We start from the raw sequence: 27,962 nt of genomic DNA on the forward strand, positions 1-27,962 counted from the left end.
GACCCAGGCCCAGGCCGGGCCGCCGAGCGGGCGGCGCCCGTGACACGGCTGCTGCTGCCGCGGCTCCTCCTGCCGTAGCCGCCATGTTGCTCTCGGCCGTTCCCGATCCGCCGACCGGCGGGGCACTTCCGGTGGCGGGAGGAGAGGGAGAAAGAGCGTGGAAGGGAACTCGGCGGAGAGACTGACAGGCAGCTCATACATATTTATACCTGGCGTTTTCCATATTCATGAGGGGCGCGCGTTCTACGAAACAAGTCCCACACCCAGTTTGCCCCTAATGCCTTCCAGATATTATCCGCGGCTGGAAATAAAAGTAGACCAGCATTTTCTATCTCTCCATTTGTAAAATGGGATATGGCTTATTGATAAGAATGTGGACAAAAGAGGGTGGTGGTTACCCCCCCCCCCATTCAGCAGTCGCATATGAAAGATCTTGGGTTCTGAGGCCTGACCGCAACTGAGAACCGATAGGTAGAAATTATTTTGTCATTTGCAAAAGTTTGTTTGCAACTTGTGTACATCCATGGGCGTAGCCAGGATTTATGTTGCGGGGGGCAGGCTTCATGTTAGGGGGCAAATCCTCAGTTTCTTAACCCCTGCCTATGCCCATGTGTACATCCTCAGATTGTTAACCCCTGCCTTGTTGCCCCCTGCCTACGCCCATGTGTACATCCTCAGATGAACTCAATCCCATTTTACACAGGGACAAAGCAAAAAGAAAAGAAATGGGGGGGGGGATTAATTTTACCAAATGTATGAAGCTATGGATGTCATTAACACTGGAATACAGATCTCTACATTCCAAATCTACCTGTTAAATGAACTCAAATTGATATGTACACACAGTGTTTTTTTCTGGGGGGGGGGGCACACAGGAGTGCACATACCCCTAAACATGTTGTGAATCTTTGTACTTTTGTCCATTTACTGTATTTATTTTCCCCAATTTGTACTATAAAATGGTGATTTTCTTCCAAGTCAAAATGAGAGTACCCCATAACATGTGAATTAACTTCAAAACAGGTTTGGACATTAAATAAGAATAGGAAGAAAATCTAAAAAAGGCTTATATTAAAGAAGGAATACCATTAACGGTTGGATTAAATATTCATTAATGTCAGTGTTTAACCTTTAAAAATTCAAAATAATGATTTTACATCTATAGTAAATAAATCTTTGATTCTCTAAAATATGCTGTCTCTCAACCTTTGGAAATCTGATTCTAATTCAACAGAGGCACACATACTTGATATAAAAGAGATGCTACCAGTATAATGGGGCCATTTACATGCTCAGACTTTGCAGTGCTTTGAATCAGGGTATTTTGTTATTCAGAGGGGGTGGCTGCTTCAGAGTTTGTCTCATTATACTGTACACAACTTGGACACAAGCAGTTATAAGCTTTCATTTATTTAATCACACAACTATTTTTAAAAACTACTATTACAAGCACCATGTTTATTATAATTTTAATACCATATCAATAAGAATTTTGAAAAGTTGCCTGAAAAGTTAAAGATAAGTAAAACTTTCATTTGCTTAAACAATCAAGCACTTTGATATTACATCTAACTTCAGTTATTTGCTAAAGAAGTTCATCTACTCATTGTCCAGGAAGTACATACAGACTCTGGTCAACAGGTCACACCAGCTAGCAGGCTACAGCCTGCTAAGATGTCATATTGTAATCTGACCAACTGAATTGTAAGAGGTTTATAGGAATACATTCCATGTTGTTTTATTTTGCTGAAGAGAAATAAGCAATCCACTCCTTTGTCTAAAAATGCCATTAGCTTGCAAGGGTTTGTGATAGTGCACTTTTTCTCTCATTAATTCTAAAATAGTTCCTGGCTTTTTGGGTGATGCAAGTAAGTAATGGTGAGGGGGGAACATCTGCCAGCCCTACAATAGAAGAAAACAAAATTAGAATCAGTTCTAAGTTTTGCATATGGTTCCATATTGTCTTGAAAGTACAGCTGTCCAAAGAACAAAACAGTTTGGTGGGACCTGTCTTTTAAGGGTCACATAAGCCTTTTCTTTTAAACACAGCTCTTCACTTGGTTTATGCACTTGCCTTTTATTCTAGATCACTATAATAGTCTATAATCCTTTGTATGTTACACTAGACCAGGACAGGAGAACTGATGACCCTTAATTAGCCATGCTTACTACAACTCTCATAATTTGCCTTACTTACTAGACGTCATGGGGATTGATCCAATAGTTCCCTACCCCACACTAGGGGACCTTTAGTCAAGTTCAGCCCCTAATGTCTCCTGCTAGCATAGTTTGATACATTTCAGTTTCTCACTCCCCTGTGCAAGTCAAGCAATAGGAACTGAAGTCCAAACATTCAGCTGCAGTGCTTAAGGGCTCTGAAGATGTTATGGAATCATTTGCCTGCATCTTAGTTTATGCTGGAATGTTGGCACAGCCAATATTCCTCAACTCAATTTTTTGGCACTTAAATACAGTAGAACCTATACTTACGACTGCCTCTACTTGGGCCCGATCCAAGTTGCGACCATGGCAAACCCGGGAGTAAATACCGGGTTTGCTGTGATTCGTGCATGCAGAAAAGCGGCTGCCACACACAACAGCGCTTCTACCAGCGACCCGGATTGACTTATGGCCAGACCTCTGGAATTTATTACGTCGTACGTAGAGGTTCCACTGTACTGACAAGTGAAACAGAGTACATTTTGCCAGTTGTCTGATTATCAGCTGTCATTTAAAGCCTAAACCAGTTTTAAAACATTGAAAGATTAAAAATAAGTTTGGCAGTGGTGGTACTGAAACTCAGGAATTACTGCTTCTATGGAATCCTTATGCACCAGATAAGCATACAAAACATAATACTATGAGTGTGCATTCTCAGACACTGGAACACTTACCGGCAGGTGCTAGGGATTTCAGTGACTCTAAAAGATGAGGACTAGAAAACTTGACCATACATCTAAACGGGTCTTTATTGTTCAAGATGCCATTTTCTTGTTCATTTCTGAACGTAGTCTCAAGCTGTAAGTCAAATCAATAAATGGGTTTATAAAAAAGCGCTCTTTGTAGCTTATAATAAGCCGATAATTATTTTTACAGTTCAAAGTGCTAAAACTACACTTTGTTTTCAGCCAACAGATTACCGTATTTTTCGCCCTATAGGACGCAACGTCCCATAAGGCGCACCTAGTTTTTTGGGGGGGAAATAAAGGGAAAAAATTATTTCCCCCCCCCAGGCGCGGGGCTGGGGCGGGGGAGGCCCGAGCTTCCCCCGACCCCAGCCCCCAAACAGGCAGCTCTCTGCAAGCCGTGGGAGCCCAGCACTGGCTCCCGCTGCTTGCGGAGAGGTCCGCGAAGCCTGGACACGCTGATCTCAGCGCGCGCAGGCTTCGGCATGCCGGCACCTCTCCGCAAGCAGTGGGAGCGCTCCCGCTGTTTGCGGAGAGGTCCGCGAAGCCTGGACGCGCTGATCTCAGCGTGCGCAGGCTTCGGCATGCCGGCACCTCTCTGCAAGCAGCGGGAGCGCTCCCGCTGCTTGCGGAGAGGTCCACGAAGCCTGGATGCGCTGATCTCAGCGCGCGCAGGCTTCGGCATGCAGGCAACTCTCCGCAAGCAGCGGGAGCGCTCCCGCTGCTTGCGGAGAGGTCCGCGAAGCCTGGAGAGCGAGAGGGGTCGGTGCGCACCGACCCCTCTCGCTCTCCAGGCTTCAGCGAAAGCCTGCATTCGCCCCATAGGACGCACACACATTTCCCCTTCATTTTTGGAGGGGAAAAAGTGCGTCCTATAGGGCGAAAAATACGGTATTACACTCAGGATCCACTCAGAATTCAACAGTTATCCTTTCCTGCACCTCATTTTAAAAGAGCTTTATGCATTTTCTTTAAGAAATCGACAAACAGGAACAGCAACTTTTTCAGATTTTACAATCTGATTTTTCAAAGTACTTATGTTTTCTTAAGTATTTGTGCGTATACACACACACAGAGCCAATCAGTGAAGACTGAGCTCAACATATGGAGAACTATTATCACTCTGGTGGAATTCTACCTGTCTTGTACCACGAAACAAGCGTTACTTGGGCCTTCTGTCACAAAGACATTAAATAAAACAGGTTCAATAGATGTGCATTTAAAAAAACCCAAAGAGTGCCCCCCTGTGGCAAATAGGCAACAAGGCCTAAAACAGTCTCATTCATAGTTTTAAAGAACCCAAAACACTTGCAGCAATTTTGATTGCATTTTTATCACTGCACCAAGCTACATATTCTAATTTACTGTCTCAGTATTGCTACAGTATTGGCTCAATTAAAAAGCATAAGAATTACTTCAGTCTCAGTACACTACCCTCTGGGGTTGTTGTGAATTGAGAAAAGTACTTTAACATTTCAAGACCATGATGTATCAATTACAACATCAAAGGAATATCACCATTCTGTATACAGGGTAATGATCTGCATGCACGGCTGGAAATCCTGTGTGCATGTAAAATAGTTCATTTAAGAAAAGTAAGCCATTTAAGCCCAGGGTTTTAGACTGTATTTCAAGCAGTCTATACAGTATTAGAATGGACTCATGCAACACGGAGGAACAAATCAATACTCTTTCAGTTAGTACAATGAAATCTGCACGCTAACAGTTGGCCTATCTTAAAAAAATTGCAGGGCTGCTGCAGAAATAGAAAACTTAGTCAATTATATGAATTTTAGGCCACAAACAACTCTAACTGAACATAGGAACTTACTTCTGAGTAAACAAATGGGATTGAAGTAGTAATAGAATAAACAGAATAAAAACTGAACTTGTTTGTGCATCTTACACAGGGGAGTACCTCCCCTGAGATGGTGCCTACCATATAGTTTCATGTATTTCTTTTTAATCTGATTAATGGCACCTTTTTCAGTTGATCAAATAGTCTTATTCAATTAATCTAAGTAGTTAACTGACACTTCAGCCCTAAGTATTGTTTTGTGCAAAAATAAATTCTATAGTATACATATACATAATAAATGTATATTTGTGCATTAAATTTATATAATATGCATTAAATATAATTTTACCTTGTATTGTGCAAACTCCAGTTTTGGCTGAGGACCATCACCAAAGGCTTCCTCATTAACTCTTTCAATTCTTTCCTTTTTAAGTTTATCTTCCTTTACTATATTTGGATCCACTGAAAGTACAGAACCATATAAAATCTCATGTAAAATGTTATCCTTTTCAAAGTAGCATTCAGAACTGAATCCAAAGATGTAAAGGTCGTGATGCAACAGAGTAAGACATACACACGCAGTTCACTGTTGGGTGCTTGAAGTACTCTATGAATTGTGCTGCAGTGCCCCCCCCCCCCATTCATTTACTCTATAACAAACATACTAAAAGTGAACACCAGAGAAAGCTATGAACTTCCAGCTGTGAGTTTAATGCATGCAAGATAAATATTAGCCACTATTTGAAGTTTCTGAATATTTATTTAAATATTTTAGAAGATTGATAAACCTCTCCAACTAGTGCACAACTTGCTGAGCCACTTCCTGTGCACACACAGGGGATATGGGCACCCCAAAACCGATAGTCATGTGGTAAACATGGGCCTCCTTACAATGGCCAGACTTCTTAATATTTAAATAAACTGTTTTGCTATATAGAGTTTTAAACCAAGATATTATGGGTACCTCTTTGCAGAATGCAATTTCGTTCTTGTAGAGGTTGTGGGTGATGTGTTTGAAATTTCTGGAGGAGGGGGTCCATGGAGAGATAGAATAGTGATAGAACATTGTTAGTGTATTTTTGCCTCTAATGAGTGATTGTATGAAACTGCATAGCATTCAATGCTTGTCCTACTTAGAGAAGACCCACTGAAGTGAATGGGCATGACTAAATTAGGTCCATCAATTTCAATGGCTCTACTCCAAGTAGGACTTTGTATACAACCAATATTCCAAGTTCATTGACTTAAGACCCAGTTTGCATGCCATGAGAAACTGTTAACTATATATTATGCTTAATGACTCCATCAGGGCTGTTTTGCTCCTCCTTCTAGTTTATGAAGAAACAAACCAAATCACTGGCTTAGCATCACAAAACTGCAATCTGATTTATATTAAAAATGCTGACTTCTTGTTGTGGTTTGTTTAGAGGAAAACAAACCACAACCTCTGCTTTGAACATTAGACTAAACCAAGTATTTTTCCTTCTTGCCAGTGCTCAGTAAAGGACCCTTGGCTCAATTCTCTCTTCAATAACCATGAAATGTAGCCAAGAACAAACCTTGGCTACAGCTCATGGTTAGTGAACAGAGATCTTAACCACAAGTCGCAGTTCAGACAGCACATCAAGCCAAACCTTGGCTCAGCACAATAGCAAAAAGGACAGGGAAGGAGCAAAGTGACTTAGCAAGGTTCAGCTTAGCATGTAATGCAAAGCAGTTCAATGGCATATTTGGAGATTAAGTGATAACAGACAGAAATGATAAAAACTCAATAATGGCTCTAAAAGCAGGAGGGAAACTGATTCTGGCCCTTATTACCTCTTCCTGATTGTAAGACTGTACAGCTCTGTAGTACTATAAGCAATCTCTTTGAAGGAGAAAATTTCCTTACCTCCTGAGAATTTTAGAACCAGGCCTAAGATTTAAAAAAAACCCCAAGATTTGACTTAGAATAGTATACTTAAATAACTCACCTGGCTACATCGCTTAAGTAAAATATCTTTAAGCGAGTCTAAACAACGGCTTCGGAGGTCCATTTCATGGATGTCATTGTAACTGGCAGCTATCAGCAGGGCCTTTAATTAAAAATGAAGGTGCTAGTTTAGCTGAAGTTGAAAGAGTTGTTCCATTATTTCTGTTTTAGAATTGGAATTTGATATTGAATTTCAGAGTATATACCTCTGTAGGATATCATGCAGCTGAGCAGTAATTTCCAGTTGCTTGTTCATTCACTCTTACTAAATCTAAGTTTAGAAATTACCTTGAAGATGACAGAAAAACAAATTTTTACCAGACATAATGTATTTACCTGCAAAAGTAACGGTTTGCAGTTCTTATTTCTAGAGCTGGATATGAACACATAAGGAGTCTGTGAAATGTAAGCTACATAGGATGGCTTGTATTGGTTGGGCTTTGTATACTGCGTTCCCCATGCAATGCGAATCCAAATTGCATTGTCTTCAAACTCTTTAAAGCTGATAGTTACCTGAAGTAAAGATAAAGGAAAAATATATATTTCAGTCTAGCTGGCAGAAGTGGGCACTCAAAGTACTGAGAACCCTATATTTAAAGGCCAAGAAGTATAGACATCCTTGTTTCTTGTGTTACAAGAGGCAGCAAACACATCATGAACTACTTTAACACAATGGTTTCTACAATGTATACAAAGAAGTTATGAGATATGAAGCACACCTAATTACCTTCCAATATTGATACTAAATACTGCATTTTTAAAAAACAAACAAACAAACCCAAGGATCACTGCTAAATTGGATAGATGGTAGACATTTCTCCATTTAGTTTCAAATTACTATAAATTTACATTATTTTTATACAACAGGATAACAAAACATTTAAGAGAACCCAAAATATTAGCATTGTTTATGCTCACATTTTTCAAAGCTGACTGAAGACTTCTTTTAAATTTCTTTTTAAAATCTGCCAAGTCAAAAATGTCATATTCATCACCTGCCAATAAAATAAAACATTTTAAAATAAGCTTCATTCCAAACATAACTTGCATTGTTTTAGTTCAATCATGCAAAATACCAAATTATTTATTTATTATTAATAATTTTGAAATCCTGCTCTTTAGTTAAAAAACTTTTCTGAGATGGTCTCATATCCCTGCCCCCAGGAATGCAATCAAAAATATGAAATACAAAACGAAAAAGGGTTGGGAGAGAAATAAAATTTAGTCACTGTTTCTCAGTTCTTATAACGATCACCTGGAATTACACGAATTCAAGGAGAGAAGGGGCCAAAGTTTCTGATCTTCCAGCAGAGTTTATGGAAAGATCCTGCAGTACCTTCTCCTATAGGATGGAATGGCTGTTGTAGACAATAGTTCTGGAAAGGGCATAATAAAGTTGCTCTTTCCTCAAAGCAAGTCTAGAGCTGGTGTAATGAAAACTAATCTGCCACCCTGGCTGGCATGAGTTGGTGAGGCTTAGGATATGGTGGTGGATCCATACATACACACATCCCAGTTAGATTGCTCTGTTCATTTCCTGGGGGAAATGTTTTATTATGGAAGGAAGAAGTATATCTTGGCCTTTAAGTAGCATTAAGAAAAACCCAACCCTTTGAGCTCTGCTAAACAGTCAAAGGTCTGCAAGAAAAACAGCAAAATTTTAGAGATTTCCAGCAAGTTTTATAAGATAGCTGACACAATCCACTTTAAAGTGAGGATAAGCAAAATAAGACTATAACAGATAACTGGGCACTTCACTTATTTATATAATGCTTTTGATAATTATAAACACTTACCACCTTCTTTTGTCATTTGATAAACAGTCCAAAGCTTTTTGTCCCTGTATGTGTAGTTGTCTGAGGAAAAATATTTCACAATAAACAGCATTGCTTATTAACACAAGAATCCATAATTGTTATAAGCAACTCCTCCCTACACAATACAGGAATTTCATATTTCATTTTGCTGATTAGTCAACAGTTTTGCTCTTTGTTACAGAAAGGATGGCTAAGTTCTGTATGCTTGGGAACCGATATCTATTACACATTCTGGAGATTAGAACAATCCAACCCAACCCTTTTCATGGATGATCAGTTTCCATATAATAAAACTGGTTCCACCCAACAATTAAGAGCTTCACAGAAATAGGACATGTGTTTTCAAATGGTAAGATATAAACAGATTTCCAAATAGTGCAGATACATACTATTCTCATTGGCCACATTTGCAGATAACTCTAAGTCATACATTTTGGCTTACTAAACAATACTGTACACAGATACTCCCACTTTCCTCATCCCTTCATGCAGCCAAAATTTACTTCCCTAACAAGTATAATTGTCAGCAAATTTTAATATCATTCTGATTATATTTGCATAGGGCCATTTGTGCCCAAAATTTCTTCAGGAGCCAAATCCAACCTGCAAGTGACTAGTTGAGTTATTTCTTCTTATTGTTATTTCTACCATAAAGCAGCTTACAAGAAATGTGAATACAATAAAGATCAAATATTTACCCAAACATTTATTCCAAATTATGAGAGGAGGAGAAATTATGGTTCCTTAATTTGACATTGGATATAGATTCTTTCAACCTCCATTTACTTTTCAAAAATTGAAGCAAACTAGAAATCAATGCATGATCTGGGGTACTGTAGTTACACTTTAACATTTCACAATGTAAACTATAAATAGCTGCAATGTAAATGTTTACCAAATACTACTGATTTCAGATCACAATGGAATTCAAAACTTCAGATTCTGACAAATATTCAAGCTTGTATTTGGTGAGTTATGCAAATACCATTTAATAGTACTGTAATCCTATAAACACTTCTGGCAGTAAGCCAAATTAAACAGTGACACTTGTAAATAAACAGAGGATTAAGTTGAAAAGAGCATCCTATTTCCTTATCTGGCTCTAAATGTAATTCAAGCTATGTATACTGCAAAGAAATGAAATCTTAGTCTAGTAGAAACTTCTTTGCTTTGGGAATGTTCATTGGGGAATACGATTACAGTACTGGCTAAACACAATTACTGGGTTGGAGAGGACTCTTGCCTTCTGAAGATGGTACATGGATAGCTGGGCCTAGTATCACTGTGTAATGAAAACAATGCCATCAAATTAAGAGGGAAGGGGAGTCATCAACTACCTTGTATTACCTAAAAGTTAAATGATTTATTTTTTCGACAAGACAAATATTAATCTAATCAAAAGGAAGTGCTGAGTGCTTAACCAAAATCTAACTGGTTTATACCAAAACAGAAACTAATCACAACAACAACAAAATATAAGAAAACACTTCACTTACAAATTATGTCTAGATCTGCTGCATGCTGGATAGTTGCATGGTTTTCCTTCAAGACAATAAGAACAACTAATCAAAAAAGTTAGACGATATTATATAGGCCCAAATTGCATACAATGGCAAGCCACAGTTTTTTCCAAATGTACTGGTGCATGCTTCACACCAGCCCCCTCCCCTCCATGTTATGTTAGGAGAAAACAAAGTAGAACAGTGACCTTGTATTACTTGCGAACCAGCATTAGTAGTTTGTTTTCTCTAAACAGGTAAGCAAATGTGTGAGCACTCGTTTTCACATAAAACCAAGTCTATGCCCTGATTTGTTTTCTCCAAGCATGGAGGAGGGGGTGGATGTGAAAGAGCTGTGTGCACCAGCATGCTACTCATTCACAGTAAATCATGGTTCATGGCTTACTCTTATGTCCAGATCTGGTTAAAAACTGCATTTGTATTAAAATAATATTGTTTCATTATTAAGCTCTGAATCTGTAAAATCTATTAGTTATTCATTAGTTGCTTCGTTGACAAGAAACTGGGGGCACTCCGTCACAGATGAACAAGGGCTACAACAGTCATGGATTTTGTTGAAATTCTGCAGAATCATTATACAAATCAAAATATATCTACAGCCAAAGTATCCCTGAGCCTCACCACAACTGCTCCAAGGTCACATTTCCCATACAACATGTACAATTTGTAACAAACTGTCAGCGGGAGGGGTTTGTGGCCCTGTCCCCAGGGTTCCAGTTACACAGTGCTCAGATTTCTGGATTAGGTGCTAAAAGGAGCTCCATCACATTGCCCTGCTATACTCCAGCACTGGAGCAAGAAGATACAGTATGCTCCAGTTCTCAGAACTGGAACAAGAAGATATGCACCCCAAAGGCCAAAGCCAGTGCTATTTTCTACATCAGGCTTCCTCAAACTCGGCCCTTCAGATGTTTTGAGACTACAATTCCCATCATCCCTGTCCACTGGTCCTGCTAGCTAGGGATCATGGGAGTTATAGGCCAAAAAAACAACTGTAGGGCTGAGTTTGAGGAAGCCTGTTCTACATCATTGCCCATGCAAGGAATAATAGTGACAGAAAAAAGATGGGGTATAAATGTAAGAATAATGTGCCTCCCCAAATGTGCATTCAAAATTCTCTCACTGCAAAGACCACTACTTTTCACACATGCTCCCATGTGCTCACATCACTGCCTCATCCTCTTATTTGGGTGAAGACATCACCAAAGGTCTGGTGGGTCCTCTATTAAAGGCACTTGAGAAAGATTTCAGTATTAAGAGACCAACTCCTATTAAAAGTAATTTTAAAACACAGGCCACCAATAGTACAGTCATAGTACTTAAATAGTACGGTACTATGTTTCCCAGTAAGCATGTGCTTTATTTTATGCAGAAAAAACATTGACATCTGTACAAATTTCACAATGATCCTTCCAATACTGTTCTCACCTCACATAGCCGAACTACTTCTTGGGACACATTTTCCTTTAGCTGATGGATGTTTAAAGACTGAAGCTGAGTTTCAGACAGAAACCCCCATGTGGCCAGCATTTTCCCCATTTCGGAACGTGGGATTCGCAGCACAGTTCTTCTAATGTATTCAGCTACTCTCTCATCCATAATGAACCCCCTTCAAAATAAAATAGAGATTAAATATTCAGATACATTACACCAGGCACCCCCAACCTTTGGCCCTCCAGATGTTTTGGACTACAATTCCCATCATCCCTGACCACTGGTCCTGTTAGCCAGGGATCATGGGAGTTGTAGGCCAAAACATCTGGAGGGCCGCAGGTTGGGGATGCCTGCATTACACACTGAAGATACACATGCAGCAGTTGTGAAAAAGGTAAATCCAATACAGTATTAAGAATTAGTAGGAAAGGGATTGAAAATAAATGGCAAGAATTGAAATGCTACTATAAGTATTTGCTGCAGCCACATCTGGAATCCTGTTGCAAGTCTGTCTTCATCTTAAAATGGTATCACGAAGCTTCAAAAACCCCAGCCACAACCCTAAAATAATTACAGGTTTGAAACACCTTCCAATCAAGAGATGAGCTAAAGTTTTAGAAGCTTAGGAGTTTTGAAAATATAATTAAGAGGGTAGGATAGTAATATTTACAAAATTATGTTGGCAAAAGTATAGGTGAGAAACCTCTCAGTGGTATAGCTACATATTCCCAAAATTCAGGATAATCACAACAAATTTAGATCTTTATCACTTGAGATTTTAAGGTCTAGTCATACTATAAAGTAGAACCTACTGTGAATCAATCATCCTATCCACAACAAGTAGATATTAAATACTTATTTTCTCCTGTGTTTTGGCTACATCAGCCTGCTTCAGAAGCCAGTACAGGACACACTATTACAACACGGGTAATCAGTGTGGTACCTTCCAGATCCTATTGGACTCCATCTCTCATCAACCCTAGCCAGCACCGCCAATAGTCAGGGATGATGCAAGCTGTAGTTCAATTACATGTACGTTCTATTTTTATCTTGCCATTCCTCCAAATACATGTTCCCCTCATTTTATCCTCACAACCTCTGTGAGGTAGACCAGGCTGAGAAAGGAAGTGACTGGTGCATGGTTACTCTCCGTGAGCTTGGTGGATGAATGAGGATGTGAATCTGGGACTATCAGATACCTGCTTTTAGTCTGGCACTGTAAGTGCCACTTTATACTGGCTTTTACTCTTGTGAGAGCAGTGCAACATAAGCGTACACGGGACCCTACTTTCTTCTGAGAGTTGTTGGAAGATATATTTTTGTAAGAGGGTATTTTGTTTTTACAATCAAGTTGTCTATAAATGTTATTGAATATAAAAATGCTTGAAGTATGCAAAATAACAGAGCGTCTCTGAGCATCTTGGTGGCAAAAGCCCATGGGGTCCTAGGCACACACATGGGGTCTGTGTCCCTTTGGGGAATAGAAGACATGGCGGAGAATGTCATGCTTTAAGAAATATGGTTTATTCACCTATTTACACCTTCAGTCTGAATGAAGGAAGTCCAGATTTTACACCATAGTCATTCCAAAAGATAGCAGTATAAGTAGCCTGCAGCCAGCACACTCCAAATGATGGATCTCAGCTCTTTTATCCTTCTTCACCTAGCTCCCACCCAGCTGTTACCCTGGCAACCTCCCAAATCCCCAGTCTCAGTTCACACCTGCGGGCAAGAGGGAAGTTTCGTTGTCTTGTTAACCGCCTCTATTGTACCCTTGATAGCCGTAGCTCCACCAGGTTGGTTTGCATAAGCCAGTCCAGGAATTCCCTGCCTGGCACAGCTGTGAAGTTGGTGTCTTAATCCACATCCCATTTAATCAAACTCCTAATAGTTATTTATTCCTAGAGTTTGGGGGGATCCCCCCAGATCTATAACAATTTGGAAAATATCCTCATCAATGAGCAGCAACATTCTCCCACACTCCAACCCACTCACTGACATTACTTTGGGGACTACGGGGCGGGGCTCCTATGCCCTTTATCCCTGCTGGCTGGGGCTGATGGGAGCTGCAGTCTCAAACACCAGGAGGGCTCGACATCCGGCACCCCAGGCCCACAGGCCATGACTCGGGTTCAAACCCTCTCGGCCACGAAGCTCTCACTGGCTGCGACTTCCTCTCCCGGCCCCATCCTACCTCACAGGGTTGTCGTCAGGACGAAATGGGGATCCCACTATGTTAATAGCCGTCCTGAGCTCCTCGGAGGAAGAGCCGGATAAAAATAAACGGACTGATTTACAACGTACCGTTTCCCCGGCTCGCTTTCTTCTGAGGGAAAAGGGCAGCCCCTGTTACCTCAGCGGCGCTCCCCCACCCTCAAGTCGAACTTACTCGGCCCCGTCCTTCCCATCACTGGCGTTCAGCCGCCGCCTCTTTGCCATCTTCTTTATCGGCTTACGAAGCCCTCACGACTGCCGCCGCGGCCGCCAAACCGTCCCCTCAGCTTTGAACCAGCCAATCAGCTGCCGCCTTCTCGTCCGCCAAAGCCAATCACCGCCCTAGCGGTGCCACGCGCCGCGTTGGCGGCTGCGCAGAGCTCGAACCGCGATAGTCAACAGAAGCCCCCTAGCGTTCCTCGTCTCCTGTTCCGATTGTGCCAGCGTTAGTATTAGTGTGCTATCAGCTGCAGTAGAAGAGGCGGGGTTTCCGTGTGACGGAAGCGGTCAAGAAACAACAACTTCCGGGCTGAACGAAGCTTACATCCGGGTTTTGCCCTTTCTTTGAATTTCCGTCTGTTCCAGGCGTGCAGGGAGTTTTGCAGAACTTAGGTAGGTAGGTGTGAAGCGGGGTCTTCAGTAAGCGGGTGTTTGTGTGACTTTGAGCGAAAATGTGAGAGAGGAGGAAGAATAAGAATGGCAAGGATGTTGAATTCTGTTGACTGCTCGTTTATATCTATTGTGTTATATCATGGGGAAATTATGTAATGTATATATACAATATATGTTGAGTTGTATCTGACCAATTCATATTCAGCGTAGATCCATTGAAACTAATGGAGTGGAGGGACACATTTATGCCATTCATATTTCCTCCAGCCCAGCGGAATGGGGAGTTTGGATTGCTCTGCCTATAAGGTAGTAATATTTCTGGAATTTCAGTACTTTAGTTGTAATAGCAAATCAGGATTTTATTTATTTATTTTTTGCTGTTTAAGAGAATAAAAAGAGCCTGCTGGACCAGGCCAATGTCCTGTATATAGCATAACATCATTTTCTCCCAGTGGCAAACCAGATGCCTGTGGAAAGCCTGAAAGCAGGATCTGGGCGGAGATCCTTTGATAGCAGAGATGGAACCCAGCCATAGGTAACCTTATTCATCATGAATTTGCTACCCATGTTGATGGTTGTCACTATTTGTGGGAGTGAATTCCATAGTTTAACTGTGTGCTGTGCTTTTATGAAAAACCCAGTTTTATAAAACAATATTGTATGCTGTGCGAAGATGTACTTTCAGTCCTTTCGTTCTTACATTTATGTATTTTTCTGTATACTTTGAAAATGGATTAGATTTATGATGTGTCCATATGCTAGTATGGTCTCACTAAAACTGTGATTAAAAACAGTATTAGGAACAGCAAAAAATCTCAAACTACGCTTGCTCACTGCATTGTAGTGTTATCCTAATAAAGCTCTCCCCTCCCGTGTCATATTGTGTTGGGAAATGGGTAGCTATGCTGGATTTGTACTTCCACCTTCTATTGTTCTTTTATTGACTTTTTAATGATTTTATATACTATAAGCAGGCTTTGGTGGGAGAGGGCATTCTCTGTGCCAGCCCCTAAGTTGTGGAATTAGCTCACCCCAGAGGTGTGTCTGACACTTATACTATATACCATATTTTTCGCTTTGTAAGACGCACCAGACCACAAGACGCACCTAGTTTTTGGAGGAGGAAAACAAGAAAAAAAATATTCTGAATCTCAGAAGCCAGAACAGCAAGAGGGATCGCTGCACAGTGAAAGCAGCAATCTCTCTTGCTGTTCTGGCTTCTGTGATAGCTGTGCAGCCTGCATTCGCTCCATAAGACGCACACACATTTCCCCTTACTTTTTAGGAGGGAAAAAGTGAGTCTTATAGAGCAAAAAATACGGTAGTTTCGATTGTATGTTGAAGATACATCACTTTACCCTCGCCTTTAGCACCTGAGCTATGTATTTTTAGGACCCACCCAGTTCTCTTGACTGTAATTTGTAATATTGCTATAATCCACCCTGGGACCTTATTGTGAAGGATGGCTAAGAAAGCAAATCAAACAACAAAAACACTTTGTGCACCACATTCTACAGTATGACTGGCTTCTGAAACTGTAATTTTTGTGAAAAAGGTTGGGATCTTAAAGTAGCTTATGGTGTGGCTAAACCTTGTATATTGAACAAAAACTAGCCTATGTATAAATTTGGGTCACTCCGAGCTTTCCGGCAGCAGAATTCTACAAATGGAATAGAAGCACTGTTTGAATGAATGAATTTTATAGTGGTGGTTACTAGAAAAACATCTTAATAGTTATGCTTGCTTTTCTTGGCCACGGCACCACCTTGTGGTCATTCTTATATACACTTTGTTGTTGTCATGTGGGTTGTAAATAGCTTCTATGTGCATTTAAATAGAAACCAACTCACAGCCTGCTTTTAGAGAGAGAAATATAATGGTGCTTATTAATCACACCAGGACTGGAAGTTAAATCAGGCTTGGCGGAAGCTTTCCTACATTTATGCCATTTTCAGTGAGAAATGATCCCATCTTCCTTAAAAAGATGATGAAAACTCTTGCTAGTTAGCAAACAGTTGCTATGTAAACCTGTTTACCCACAGCCATGTCAGGCTTTCTGCAATCCCTCAGAGGCTTTTTTCACACTTCCCATCTTTAAAGTGTAGATTTTTCACATCTAACTATCCATTTTTAATTTGCTTTTCTTGTTTCTGTGGTGAAAGGAGCAAAGCTTGGCTGCAGCTGTAACACTGCTGACTAAGTAACAATTGTGCTGCACAGTGAAATATCACAATACAGTACTATGTAAGTCTGACACCAGTGACATGGAGTACAAATTCTTCCAGTACTTCCTTTTTCTGTGGAAGGTTTTCCATTTCATAATTTCGTTAGTAATGATTAATGCATGGCAATTGTGAATATATACAAGGCAATCTCGGCAGTTTCGAAGTGTTTAGCTTCATTTACTAAATACAAATAAAATAAGCATGCTAAATTAGATCACCCTGTAGGACAACAGAAAATGTTCTGATGAAGACTGAAAAATTGTCAATACAAAATTTTCTATAATACCCATGTCACCGTCTGAGGCATGCAGTTTTTAAAAATAATTTTTGAGTTGTATAAGTCTGAGGGGTTTCTGTATTTCTGCAAACCCCGAGGTTCCTCCAAGGTGCCTGATACCTCCTCTGTATGTGTGAGTGTGTTTGTGGTGTCACTTATGCCACTTAAAGAACTTGATTCGGAGAAGGAGTTCAGTATTAGCCCATTTTGTCAAACCTATATACTGAGAGTAGACGGTTAGGTCTCCTTAGGGGACATAAAGCTGTTCCATTCATTCTGTAAGAGAGTAAAAAAAACCCTGGCAGCCTACTATTTATTGAACAGCGCTCCCTCCTGAGGAAGAAGAGAAATGCCATTTCTGTGGGGGCTCCTTAATATCCTGAGGTTAAATGTATTGAGCCGAGATAATGCTGCTTTGTGATCAATATAAATAAATCATCTCTTGAAGTTTGACAGAACAGTCTTGCTCATTTTTCTTCTGCGAACTCAGTGGTGCAGAATGATTTGACTGTGGAAAGAGAGAATGGTTAGAGCAAGGCACTGTCATAATAGCTCAGTAGCAGAGTGCAAACAGACATCTGGGGATGAAGCTGTGTGTGTGTGTATATGTGTATATGCAGTTGTTGCCCCCCCCCCCCGCTTTGTATGATGAGGGGAGGGTGATGCAGCCACTGCACACGTGTAGATGCAATGCGAATAATACTTGCTCTGATACACCACAGGAAGCTGCCTTATACTGAGTCAGGCCAGTGGTCCATGTGGCTCAGAGTAATGGGCAGTGGCTCTTGAGGGTTTCAAACACGACACATTCCCAGTTTTACCAGGAGATGCCAGGGACCGAACCTGCAAACGTCTACGTGCAAAGCAGATGCCCTACCACTGAACTACAACCCTTCACTTGTCAGGCTAAATATCTTCTAGCTCAGTATTGTCTGTTCTGGCCAGCAGTTGATCTCATGGGTCTCTGAAAGAAAGCTGCCTTATATCATATCAACTTGTTCATTCGTCTAGACCTGTATTGTCTACACTGACTGGCAGTGGCTGTCTAGGGTTCCATGTGGAGTTTCTCCCAGCCCTACCTGAAGATGCCAGGGGTTGAACCTGAGACCTTTTTCATCCAAAGCAGACATGCTACCACTGAGCTATGGCTCTTTTCCGAATTTATTTCATTACTGTTTTATTTTGCCTTTCTCTTGAGCAGCTCAGGACAATACGCAGAGTCTCCAGTTTAATTTTATCCTCACAACAATCCTGAGAAGTATGTTTGGCTGTGAGAGAGACTGGCCCAGGGTCACCCAATTAGCTCTATGGCCAAGAGAGGATTTGAAACTGGGTCTCCCGAGTCTTAAAAAGGTAAAGGTAAAGGGCCCCTGACAGTTTAGTCCAGTCGCAAACGACTCTGCGGTTGCAGCGCTCATCATGCTTTACTGGCCAAGGAAGCCAACGTTTGTCCGAAGACAGTTTTTCTGGGTCATGTGGCCAGCATGACTAAGCCGCTTCTGGCGAAACCAGAGCAGTGCATGGAAATGCCATTTACCTTCCTGCCAGAGCAGTACCTATTTATCTACTTGCACTTTGACGTGCTTTCGAACTGCTAGTTTGGCAGGAGCTGGGACCAAGCAACAGGAGCTCACCCTGTCGCGGGGATTCGAACCGCCAACCTTTCGATTGGCAAGCCCTAGGCTCAGTGGTTTAGACCACAGTGCCACCTGACACTATCTACTAGGACCTTGGCCAGGGACAGCTATCGAAGTTGTGTGGGATCTTTTGCATGCAATGCTTGTGCTCTACCAGTGAGCTATGGCCTCTCTTTATATTATAACAAATTAACAATGTTATGGTCAATAACTGCATCTCTGTGTGCCTTTTGCACCTTTATCCTGTCAGTGAGTGCAGTATAACACAGTACAGTAAACCTTTCTTGCTTTTCACTGCCCTGTGATCTTCAGGTGAAGTGCAGTATACAAATTTAATAAATAATAGCAATAAAAATTTCTCCAATCGCCATTGCATCTTTCCAAGAAATAATAGTTTCAGAAAGATGACATCCAGGGAATGTAGAAACCTATGCTGGAATGTTAACTTGATGTTCTATGTATCCAATATTGTGTTGCAAAAACTATTATATATAAAAAATTATGCAGTTGTTGGAGTACCAAATAGTTTTCTCACACATACATACACGCATGCATGCATGTATACACAAACAAACAAACATTCCTTCTTTCCTTCCTTTACTGGCTTCTAGCCTTGTGCGTTTCTTGAAAATATCCATCCGATTTTAAACTCACATAGTTTTACCAAAGTCCAAGTTCTATATAATGGGACCTGTTTTTATCAAGGTCCAGGTTTTCTGTAAACATTCTGATTTTGTAGGTTTTTAATTGAATTCTGACTTCCTGTCCTTGCAATAGTAAGCATATACCGGTATACACAATCACATTAGGAACACAAACTGCAGTAGCTTTTAAAAACAAAGTTCAGCAGACAGAATTTTGATTTTTTAAAAATGCCATTCATGTTTCCCCCCCATAGTTGTGAATTGACGGATAACAGCAGGCGCACAAGTCAGATTTCCCAGGTAAGTACTAATTTTTATATTGTTCCAGGCTTTCAAAGGTTAGAAATAGCTGCCTTATATGGAGGCAGACATTTGATCCATTTAGCCCAGTATTCCCTACACCAGACCTTTCCGAACTTTTCATGTTGGTGACACACTTTTCAGACATGCATCATTTTGCAACACAGTAATTCAATTTTACTAGCAAAATGGAGGTTAAACTAACCCCTTTCTAGCCCTGGGAGAAGCATGGGGAGTGTTCCTGCAACACACCTACACACTGCAGCCGACATACTAGTGTGTCACAACAAACAGTTAGGAAAGCTCTGCCCTACACTGACTGGCAGCAGCTCTCCAATGTTTAAATTACTTACATATCCTCACAACAATGCTATGAAGTAAGTTGTCCTGGGAGATAGTGATTTGCCCAGGGCTATGCTATAAGCTTCACAGGTGAGCAGGAGTTTGTATTTATGTATCATGTGCAAACCTTATATATTGTTTTGTCAATGTAAAAAGTGCTTCAGCCATTTTTCCATGCCAAAGAAGAAAATGAACTGAAGTTTTTCTTTCTTAAAAAAAAAAAGTTTGCTAGCTATTGGAACAGAGCCAAAATCTAGTTGTTGTAGCTTTATATGTTTTGACCTGGAAGTCCCTTATGTTATGTTGCATTGTCCACTACAAATGTTTATCTTCTTTATTCTATGCATCCAAGTCCAGTGCATTTTATTTTCTGCGTGTAAATTTAACAAGTTTGATGGTTGTATTTGATAAATTGCAGGCATTGGAACTACGTTACTAATACCAGTTCATAAACTGTGTTAAGCTTGAAGGCGTTGTTTAAAATCTCCTTTTAAATAATAATATTAAAAAATGGCTATAGTCATAGTCACGCTATTCAGTCAAGCATTTGTCTGAATAGCAGTTCTTAGGCTTCATAAAGGAAGAGTGCTATTGCTTCTGATTGGTCACCGCGGGACACAGGAAACTGGGCTAGATCAGGCCTTTTGGTCTGATCCAGGAGGTTTCTTTTTACGTTCTGACCTAGCCAGGCTCTTATTTTCTTTCTTGTTCTCTTTGGTTCTTCCCCCTCCCTCCCCAGAGAGAAATGAGTACAAACCGATGCTTTGTGATAGATACTCTATCTGTGATAGTTTTATCTATATTTTTATCTATATTATCTATCTAGTTTTATCTATATTATCTATCTAGTTTTATCTATATTATCTATATAGTTTTATCTATATTATCTATATTTCCAGTTTATCTGTATTTTTCCCTTTCCCATCCTCAAACATAAGACACTCTTCGGCTCTTAACCACTCCAAAGGCTACTAACCCTGATGGCTGTGCTCTGCCCCTGCTCAGAAACAGCATGCTTCTGAATACCCGGTGCTGGAAACTGCAGGAGGGGAGAGGTCTCTTGTGCTCAAGTCCTGCTTGGGGGCTTCTCATAGGCCTCTGGTTGGTCGCTGTGAGAAGAGGATGCTGGACTAGATAGGCCACTGACCTGATCCTTCAGTGTTCTTATATTCTTGTACCTTCTGAATTTGTTCTGAAGTTTCGGGAGCTACCGAATTATCTTTGGGCTACTTTATAGAAGCCGTTCTTCACGTCTGTTCAAAATCTCTCCAAAAGGGGCTTTGTCCAAAGCGGAGGCCCACACATTGTGCTTGTGCCTTGCTTTTGGCCTTCTCGCTGGCATGGGTGAGAAGCAAGATGCGAAACCTAAACAGGCCTTTGTTCTTACCTTCTCAGGTTTTTACATTCTTATCAGTTCCATTTACCACTTTGGTATATGTCTTCTTGGCCAGCTAGCTTCTGATTTCTCACTCACCCTAAAAGCTCAGAGGGGTCTGACAGCCCTTCCTTATCTCATTTTGTAGGTTGCCTCTAACTTGCCAAAGCTGAATAGCTTTCAAAATGGGCTACAGGAAAATTATCCCGAGGTCGTGCTCCCTTCTCTATATACTATACAATCACAAAAACACCCGATAGATCAGGTTTATTAAAGTTGGTTGTTCAGGCTTGGTATTTCTGATACTCTGGGCTTATGGCTAGACCCTTGAGGTCAACCTTGAAAGCCTTGCAGGAAGATTTACTTCTTGATTACTTTTTGAAGCAGTTGTGCACCTTGATGCCTAGAGATACGTGTTGAAAGCACGGTTAGTGGTGCACATACCCGGGCAGCCAGAAGCTGAGACATTTACTGCTGCTCTATTCCTGTATAGTTAACAGAGATGAGGTGGAAATAGAGCTTCAGCTTTGAAAAATTGATTAATGGAAGCTGAGGTGTGGCAGAGCAGAATCTAGTAGCAAAAGGTCACCCCACAGAAGCTGCATTGGGGCAGGCAAGGGACACACAGAGAAGCCCAACAGATACTGGGGATAAATGTATTGATACCCGACGTATGAATTTCAACATATTTTGAACAAATAGTGCTTTATAAGGCAACTGTGTTCTCTGCCATTTTTTTTAAAAAAGTCTTTCTTCAAAAGGAGTCATTGCCTACTGATTCTCTTCATCATTATGTATGTGGGGCTCAGAGAATCCTGTTCTATTTAAAACTAAATTTGCAGTGATTTATGGCTAGAATCCAAAGAGCCAATCCTGCAGCGCAGACCTTTGCACAAGCATTCAGGAATAAGTTACCCTCAGTTCAGTGGGACTTAAGCTCAAATGTGCCTATTAGGATTGCAGCTGTGGGTTCATACAAGGGGCTTAAACTAGCCCAATGGGACTGATTTACTTGGGCAGCTGATGCTCTCCCCATTCCCTATGTGTCTGGGATGCATCATAAACTATATGAAACTCCCCATGGTTTCAAAACCAATTTGCTGCTCTTTGAGCTCACAGAACCAGTTTCCTAATTTGTTGCCTCCTGGCCCATTTTATCTGTTGATAAGCGAGTATGTAAGGTTTTTCCACTATGTAGAACCTTTAATTGGGCAAAAAGGAAAAAGAGGAATTGCTCTCAGTTGATGAGCTGAACTAAAATCACCAACCCATTGTAGAACATGAACTAAATTATATTGTTCTGGTTGTTGTTGTGTTGTTGTTGTCATCGTCATTGTACTGTGGTATGATTCATTGCCTATCCGTATTGTACATCTAGAAGTAGGGTCAGGTTTTACTTTTGTTGTTGGCTGAACTCCTCAGTACATCTCTGTTCTATTATGTTTTATTCTATGTATTTGGGTTTAAATTATGCACAGGCAGTTGTGTATTTTATATAATGTAAGTTGCTTAAAGAAACTGTCTTGTAAAGGTAAAGGACCCCTGACCGTTAAGTCCAGTCGCGAACGACTCTGGGGTTGCGGCGCTCATCTTGCTTTACTGGCCAAGGGAGCCAACGTTTGTCCGCAGGCAGTTTTTCCAGGTCATGTGGCCAGCATGACTAAGCCGCTTCTGGCAAAACCAGAGCAGCGCATAGAAACGCGGTTTACCTTCCTGCCAGAGCAGTACCTATTTATCTACTTGCACTTGACGTGCTTTCGAACTGCTAGGTTGGCAGGAGCAGGGACTGAGCAACGCGAGCTCACCCCGTCGCAGGGATTTGAACTGCCGACCTTCTGATCAGCAAGCCCTAGGCTCAGTGGTTTAGACCACAGCACCACCTGCTTCCCTAACTGTCTTGTAGGAAGCAGTTAATAAATGAAAAATATTATCGTTATTAAACTGATTAATTAATCGCTCACTACAGATGCTCTGATTTTACAAAAGATTAAGCGCCAAATGCAAATAGTACTTTACTGTATAATTATGCTTTGGTTCTGATCTTTTCACTAAGAAATATACACAGGGCAAGATGCCCTATCTGGCATTCTCTTGGAAATAAAAATGTATTACAATATTGACAGGTGGAAGACTTCAGATTTTGCTCATGAGCTCTCCTTAATTTGCGATGCACCCAGATCTGTCTCCTCATCTGCACAGCGAAGAATGCAACCTTATTATCCGTCTGCTCAAGGAATGCCACAAAGAGGTAGGACTTCTGCCTAAACCCAAAGCACACTGAAATGTATCCTGATAGAAAGGGCTTATCCCAGAACTCTACAGATAGAGGAGACGGCCTTTGGGCAGTATGACCATGAAATAGCTAAATACATCCTAAAGAGCAGCTCTCACTCACTCTTCTTTCTTTCTCTGTCTCTCTCTCCTTGGCTCAGCGGCACACACAGTGTTGCTGATGGCGCCTTTAGAAAGTTCAGCAGGTTAAACTGATTCAGCAGCTGTGCAGGTTTGTCCATTTTCACAAGAGACAATTTTGTTTACCCTTTTCTTTCTTAATATAATGTAACATCCAGAAGCATCCATATTACTGCAGGTACGTACAGACGGGCTTATCAGCTGGTGCATTAAGAGCAATCAAAGTGCTGGGCTTGCCACACAAGCCTTTTCAAAATTAATGCTGAGAGATTTTGCCTGTAAGGCAGTTGCTGGGTTAGGTTTTGGGTGGGAGGGAGTTGCTAGGTGCTTACGACTCTCAAATAAGATGGAGAAGTCAGATTGCAAGGGTGTCCTATAGCCATGGGCCTTGTATCGCCCATCCGACTCCTTGGCTGCAGTTGTTCTCTTCAAGCAATGAGAACTTTGCTGCTGCTGCTGCTGCTACCACCTAATTACACCATGGTGGGTAATTAAGAGCTGCCTTTTGTTGCTCGGTAGAATTCATCTGCGGTAACCTTCCTGCCTGGCCATGGCTGCAAGGGAGCCTTTTTTCGGAATTAATATTCATGAACAGCTCTAATCCTTTCATGTTTTAGAAAGGCTAGGTGAAATGTTACATATAATTATAGGTTAACAAGATGTGGTTTATGATCTACTTGAAACCTATATTTGATTGCTGGAAGAAGAGAAATGGAAGCACAGCCAAGGAAGGAAGGAAGGATCTTTTACTCTCGGTATAAAGATGCAGATGATGCATCTGACACGTTAAAAATTGCTAACTGTTCACTAGCGGTGCATGTAGAAGCAACAATAAAGAGTTAATTAGCTGAAAATAGTTTCCTGCAGAAGGAAGTAGAATATCTGCATTTGTGGTCCAGGTTCCAAAAATAAATTTCTTTATTTTCTAAATACTACTTACAAAAGAACTTCCCCCTGTTTCTTAGTTAACTTATATGGTCCATTGATTGTTTCACGTTAGAACTTTGGAAACATGCTTTTATTGAGATTAATACAAGGCAAGTACAGGAAGTGGGGTGGAAGCCAGCATACAAATACAATGCAGCTGCTAATAATTTTGAAACAGTTATACAGTCCTGTACTGAACTGGTGCCTAGGCTCCTAAAGGCTTTTGTGACTTACTGCTGTAGTAAGCACTGAACTGGTTGTGGTTAGGACTGAGCCAAATTGGAGGGGGAAGTGGTTCAAACAAACAAACAAACAAACAAACAAACAATCCAGTGAATATGTGTGTGTGCACACGTAAAAATGACATTAGCCTGTTTAGAGGGGGGCAGGAAGCATTGTTCTGGCTCTGTGACATGAGGTAACTAAATTTAATAGTTTATGCAGCATCACCAAGGTTTGTCCTATGTTTACAATACATGGTTTGTCTGAGAGAGCTAAACCACGACCCCATTGAGCTTAGTGCATCAGCCAAATGACCAACAAAGAGCAAAGTGACTGCAATATGCTCTCTTTGAGCCTGCATGTTGCGCTTCCACACTATACTGTGGTTTGACATGTGAACCAGACAGCTTCCTATGTATTCTATGGGTGCAGCAACTATGGATGAGAGTCTTTAGATTTGGGTTGGGGGAAATTTATCAACTGCTGGCTCAACTACTCAAGGCCTCTCTTGGGATGCGTGTCCAGGAACAATGCCTACACTCCACCCCCACCCCCCACTTCCCGTCCTTTCCCTTCCCAATGATTGGCAGGGGGAGTGTCAATCATGAGGTGAAAAGAAAATAAGTAGCTGTTACTGTTAGTATTCTCTTATATCCCACTTAATACCAAAATAGGCTTCTAAGCGGTTTACAAGTATAAAAACACAAGCATGGTGTCATACAGCTGTTGGTGATGACAACAGGAAGTTAGGAAGCCAGGCCCAGGATTAACCACCAGCTCCTGAAGGAACCAGCAATGACCTGATAGGAGTGGGGTGGCAGCCCCACCCTCTTACGCCCCACCTTTCTTTCAGCAAATTAAGACCTGGGTGCTCTGAGGGAAGCAAGAAGTGAGTAAGCCTGGGCTAGGGAGTGAAGGTCCTGAAGTCGGCTGGAGAATATTTTGTACTGTGGGTTTGTTTTCATATTTTAAATTGTTAACTACTTTGGCAGAAAGGTATGTATGCAATGAATAAAAAACAAAACACTGACGTCGTAGCCTTGGTCAACTAATTAACATACACAGTCATGAAACAAATGCCTTTGTCTTGGTTTGACCCATGTTGTCAGAAGTGCCACAACCTCCATTTTACAGATTTTTTTGGGGGAGGGGGAGTTGGAAAGGCAATCCTGCATGACTGATTATGGATTACCATAAATTTCAACATAAATTATCATCTTCACTTTGAACCCCCTTCCCACGTCCATCAACACTTTGTATTATTTCATTGGCAACATAAGGCGGGGGGGGGGGGGAAATGACTATAATCTAAGCACAACCACAAGGGCTCCTGTTTAGGTGTGCAATATTAAATGTTATCTGTTAACCCTGTTCTATCCTCTTTCCCCTTCACTTTTGCCTTTGTTTAAACCAATTCACAAACCAATAACTTGTACACTGACCGCTAATAATGAATCATATCTTGTAGATACTACTTCAAAACTATTATGCTGTTTTTTTGTGATATACAAATGACATGAGAAGACTTGGTGTATTTATTTGTATAATTTATTATTACTGTGGTCCTGTTTCTCAGCACTCCATCATGAGATATTTTGGTCGTTGCAATGATTTTGACAAAGAAATGAGGCGATGCTTAAAGAAAGAGGTAAGCCACAGACAATGAGGCCAGACCACTGAAATATTCCCAAACACCCCTTTCAGTTTTGTGCCTTCCTATTGACAAGTGGTTCCCAAGGTGGGCTGTACCAATCCCAGGAAGGGCAGTGGGATTATCTATGGGGGTACTAAGAGGCAAGGGGATGGAGGTGTAAATGACTAACAGACTTTGAAATGTTGGTATCACTGGATCAAGTTTTGTTGAATTAATTGAACTAAATAGTTTTAATTTGGTTTTGAATAAATGTGCAATTAGTTATTACTGTTTTGAATTTTATAGTGTTGTTATATTTAGTAGATCATGCAAACAGCTCTTCTGAATAATGCTTTTTGTAGGGCCAGGTAGGGGGCATTGGGGATGAGTTTATGAAACCAAGCATGGCCTGAAAAAGTTTGGGAACCCCTGCTCTTGAGTCTAGGGGTCCTGCTGGAATTTTACAAAAGCATTTGAACCGATATTCCCCTAAGCTGTCTCCCATCAGAAATCATCCACCTGGGGAACCACACTCAGTGAAATCCAGGCTGGAGAGGATCTAGACAATTCGTTTAACCCACCCACACCCATCCCACAGAACCTGCATTGCCACAACCTGCTCACACACCTTGCTACAAAAATGGATACTGGGCAATTGTTGTTCAGATCCTTTGGCAAGGTTTGTTAGCCCTCATGGTTTAAAAATGTACACAGAGTGTTCCCTTGAAGTCTCAGAAAGCATATGGAGCTGTGGAAAGAGCTGCGTTGTTGCTGTTCACTTTTGAAAACTCTGTTCAGCCTAAAACAAATGGAGTAGCTAAAGATGCAAATTAAATAATAACCTTAGTGGGCTGCTTTGGTGGTGGTCCCCGCCCCAACCAATGCAAGTGTAATTTATGTTCTTCAAAAATAGCATGTATTTCCTTTTCGAGTGATAAACCCATGCTGCATTTTTAATGTAGTGACATGACTTATCTATTATTCATTTATCGCCTTGTTTTTCCTGCCAGTATCAAGAAAACAGAGCCAGGAGCCAAGCACACGCAGAAGAGATAAAACGAAAAATGAGAACTTCAGAACCATAGATAAAGCTGATGACTGGGCAACATACGGATGGCCAAAGGAGTGTGTTGTCTCATGTCTACTGGGTGCCTAAATAAAGAAAACTATTTAAATCCAAAACATTTGCAGTAAAAATGGCTGCGATGTTGGCAACTGTTCAGTGCAATTTAATTATTTTGTTGAGACTTAACATTTTTTAAAGAGCCCTGCTAGATCAAGCTATTTATCCCGTCACCCTCTATCCTGCAGTGGCCAACCAGATGTCTGTAGGAAACCCACAAATAGGATGCCAAGACAATAACTCTATCCTACTCATTCTCCCCAACAGTAGGTATTTAGAGACATGCTACTTTGAACCTTGAGGGTAGCATATGGCCATCCTGACTAGAAGCCATTGATAGAATTGGTGGAGTATAATTGCTTCTCGAGTTTTTCTGCGGAGTGGAATGATAGCTCAGTGGGTGCGTGCATGATTTTGCATGTGGAAGGTCCCAGGTTCAGTCCATGGTATCTCATATTAAAAGGATCTCTTGGGAGCAAGGCTGGGAAGAGCTTTTCCCTGAGACTTTTGGAGGCTGCTTTGAAAAAGAAAGCAAGGAAGCAGAGACTAGGGAAGCTGAATCTTACAGCCAG

At 41.0% G+C, this 27,962-nt stretch overlaps 2 protein-coding genes across 6 annotated transcripts; one reads left to right on the forward strand and one right to left on the reverse strand.

Moving 5' to 3' along the window:
• Window positions 1–1,391: 1,391 nt before the first annotated feature.
• CENPN (centromere protein N) lies at window positions 1,392–14,014 on the reverse strand. 2 transcript variants are annotated; one of them, XM_081016412.1, is made up of 11 exons: window positions 13,837–14,014; window positions 11,442–11,622; window positions 9,990–10,035; window positions 8,473–8,532; window positions 7,595–7,671; window positions 7,013–7,189; window positions 6,678–6,779; window positions 5,669–5,726; window positions 5,054–5,166; window positions 2,895–3,018; window positions 1,392–1,902 (listed from the first exon to the last, which is right to left on the reverse strand). In XM_081016412.1, exons 1-11 carry the CDS (start codon window positions 13,884–13,886, stop codon window positions 1,790–1,792), a joined length of 1,101 nt encoding a protein of 366 aa, XP_080872538.1. In that variant the 5' UTR covers window positions 13,887–14,014; the 3' UTR covers window positions 1,392–1,789. The 2 variants fall into 2 exon arrangements, with proteins under 2 accessions (XP_080872538.1, XP_080872539.1); XM_081016413.1 differs by having other exon boundaries at window positions 13,752–13,901.
• A 111-nt stretch (window positions 14,015–14,125) lies between these two features.
• CMC2 (C-X9-C motif containing 2) lies at window positions 14,126–27,482 on the forward strand. 4 transcript variants are annotated; one of them, XM_081016417.1, is made up of 6 exons: window positions 14,132–14,273; window positions 17,977–18,128; window positions 19,311–19,356; window positions 23,197–23,321; window positions 26,211–26,282; window positions 27,278–27,482. In XM_081016417.1, the coding sequence occupies exons 4-6, from the start codon at window positions 23,241–23,243 to the stop codon at window positions 27,350–27,352; spliced, it is 228 nt and encodes a 75-aa protein (XP_080872543.1). In that variant the 5' UTR covers window positions 14,132–14,273; window positions 17,977–18,128; window positions 19,311–19,356; window positions 23,197–23,240; the 3' UTR covers window positions 27,353–27,482. The 4 variants fall into 4 exon arrangements, with proteins under 4 accessions (XP_080872544.1, XP_080872542.1, XP_080872543.1 ...); XM_081016418.1 differs by lacking the exon at window positions 17,977–18,128 and having other exon boundaries at window positions 14,126–14,277; XM_081016416.1 differs by lacking the exon at window positions 17,977–18,128 and having other exon boundaries at window positions 14,131–14,273.
• Window positions 27,483–27,962: the final 480 nt, after the last annotated feature.

The sequence above is a fragment of the Podarcis pityusensis genome (assembly GCF_964106645.2).
Source record: "Podarcis pityusensis genome assembly, chromosome: 8".
Lineage (NCBI taxonomy): Eukaryota > Metazoa > Chordata > Lepidosauria > Squamata > Lacertidae > Podarcis > Podarcis pityusensis.

What these genes read in the sequence shown, in the direction of transcription:
- CMC2 (XM_081016418.1), top strand. Translation starts at nt 23,241, where the DNA reads ATGCACCCAGATCTGTCTCCTCATCTGCACAGCGAAGAATGCAACCTT. An exon ending in TCAAGGAATGCCACAAAGAG is followed by an intron (nt 23,322 to 26,210) that starts GTAGGACTTCTG and finishes CCTGTTTCTCAG; the next exon opens with CACTCCATCATGAGATATTT. An exon ending in GGCGATGCTTAAAGAAAGAG is followed by an intron (nt 26,283 to 27,277) that starts GTAAGCCACAGA and finishes TTTTCCTGCCAG; the next exon opens with TATCAAGAAAACAGAGCCAG.
- CENPN (XM_081016412.1), bottom strand. Translation starts at nt 13,886, where the DNA reads ATGGCAAAGAGGCGGCGGCTGAACGCCAGTGATGGGAAGGACGGGGCC. An exon ending in TCAAATGACAAAAGAAGGTG is followed by an intron (nt 7,672 to 8,472) that starts GTAAGTGTTTAT and finishes TTTTATTGGCAG; the next exon opens with GTGATGAATATGACATTTTT. An exon ending in TTCAGTCAGCTTTGAAAAAT is followed by an intron (nt 7,190 to 7,594) that starts GTGAGCATAAAC and finishes TCTTTACTTCAG; the next exon opens with GTAACTATCAGCTTTAAAGA.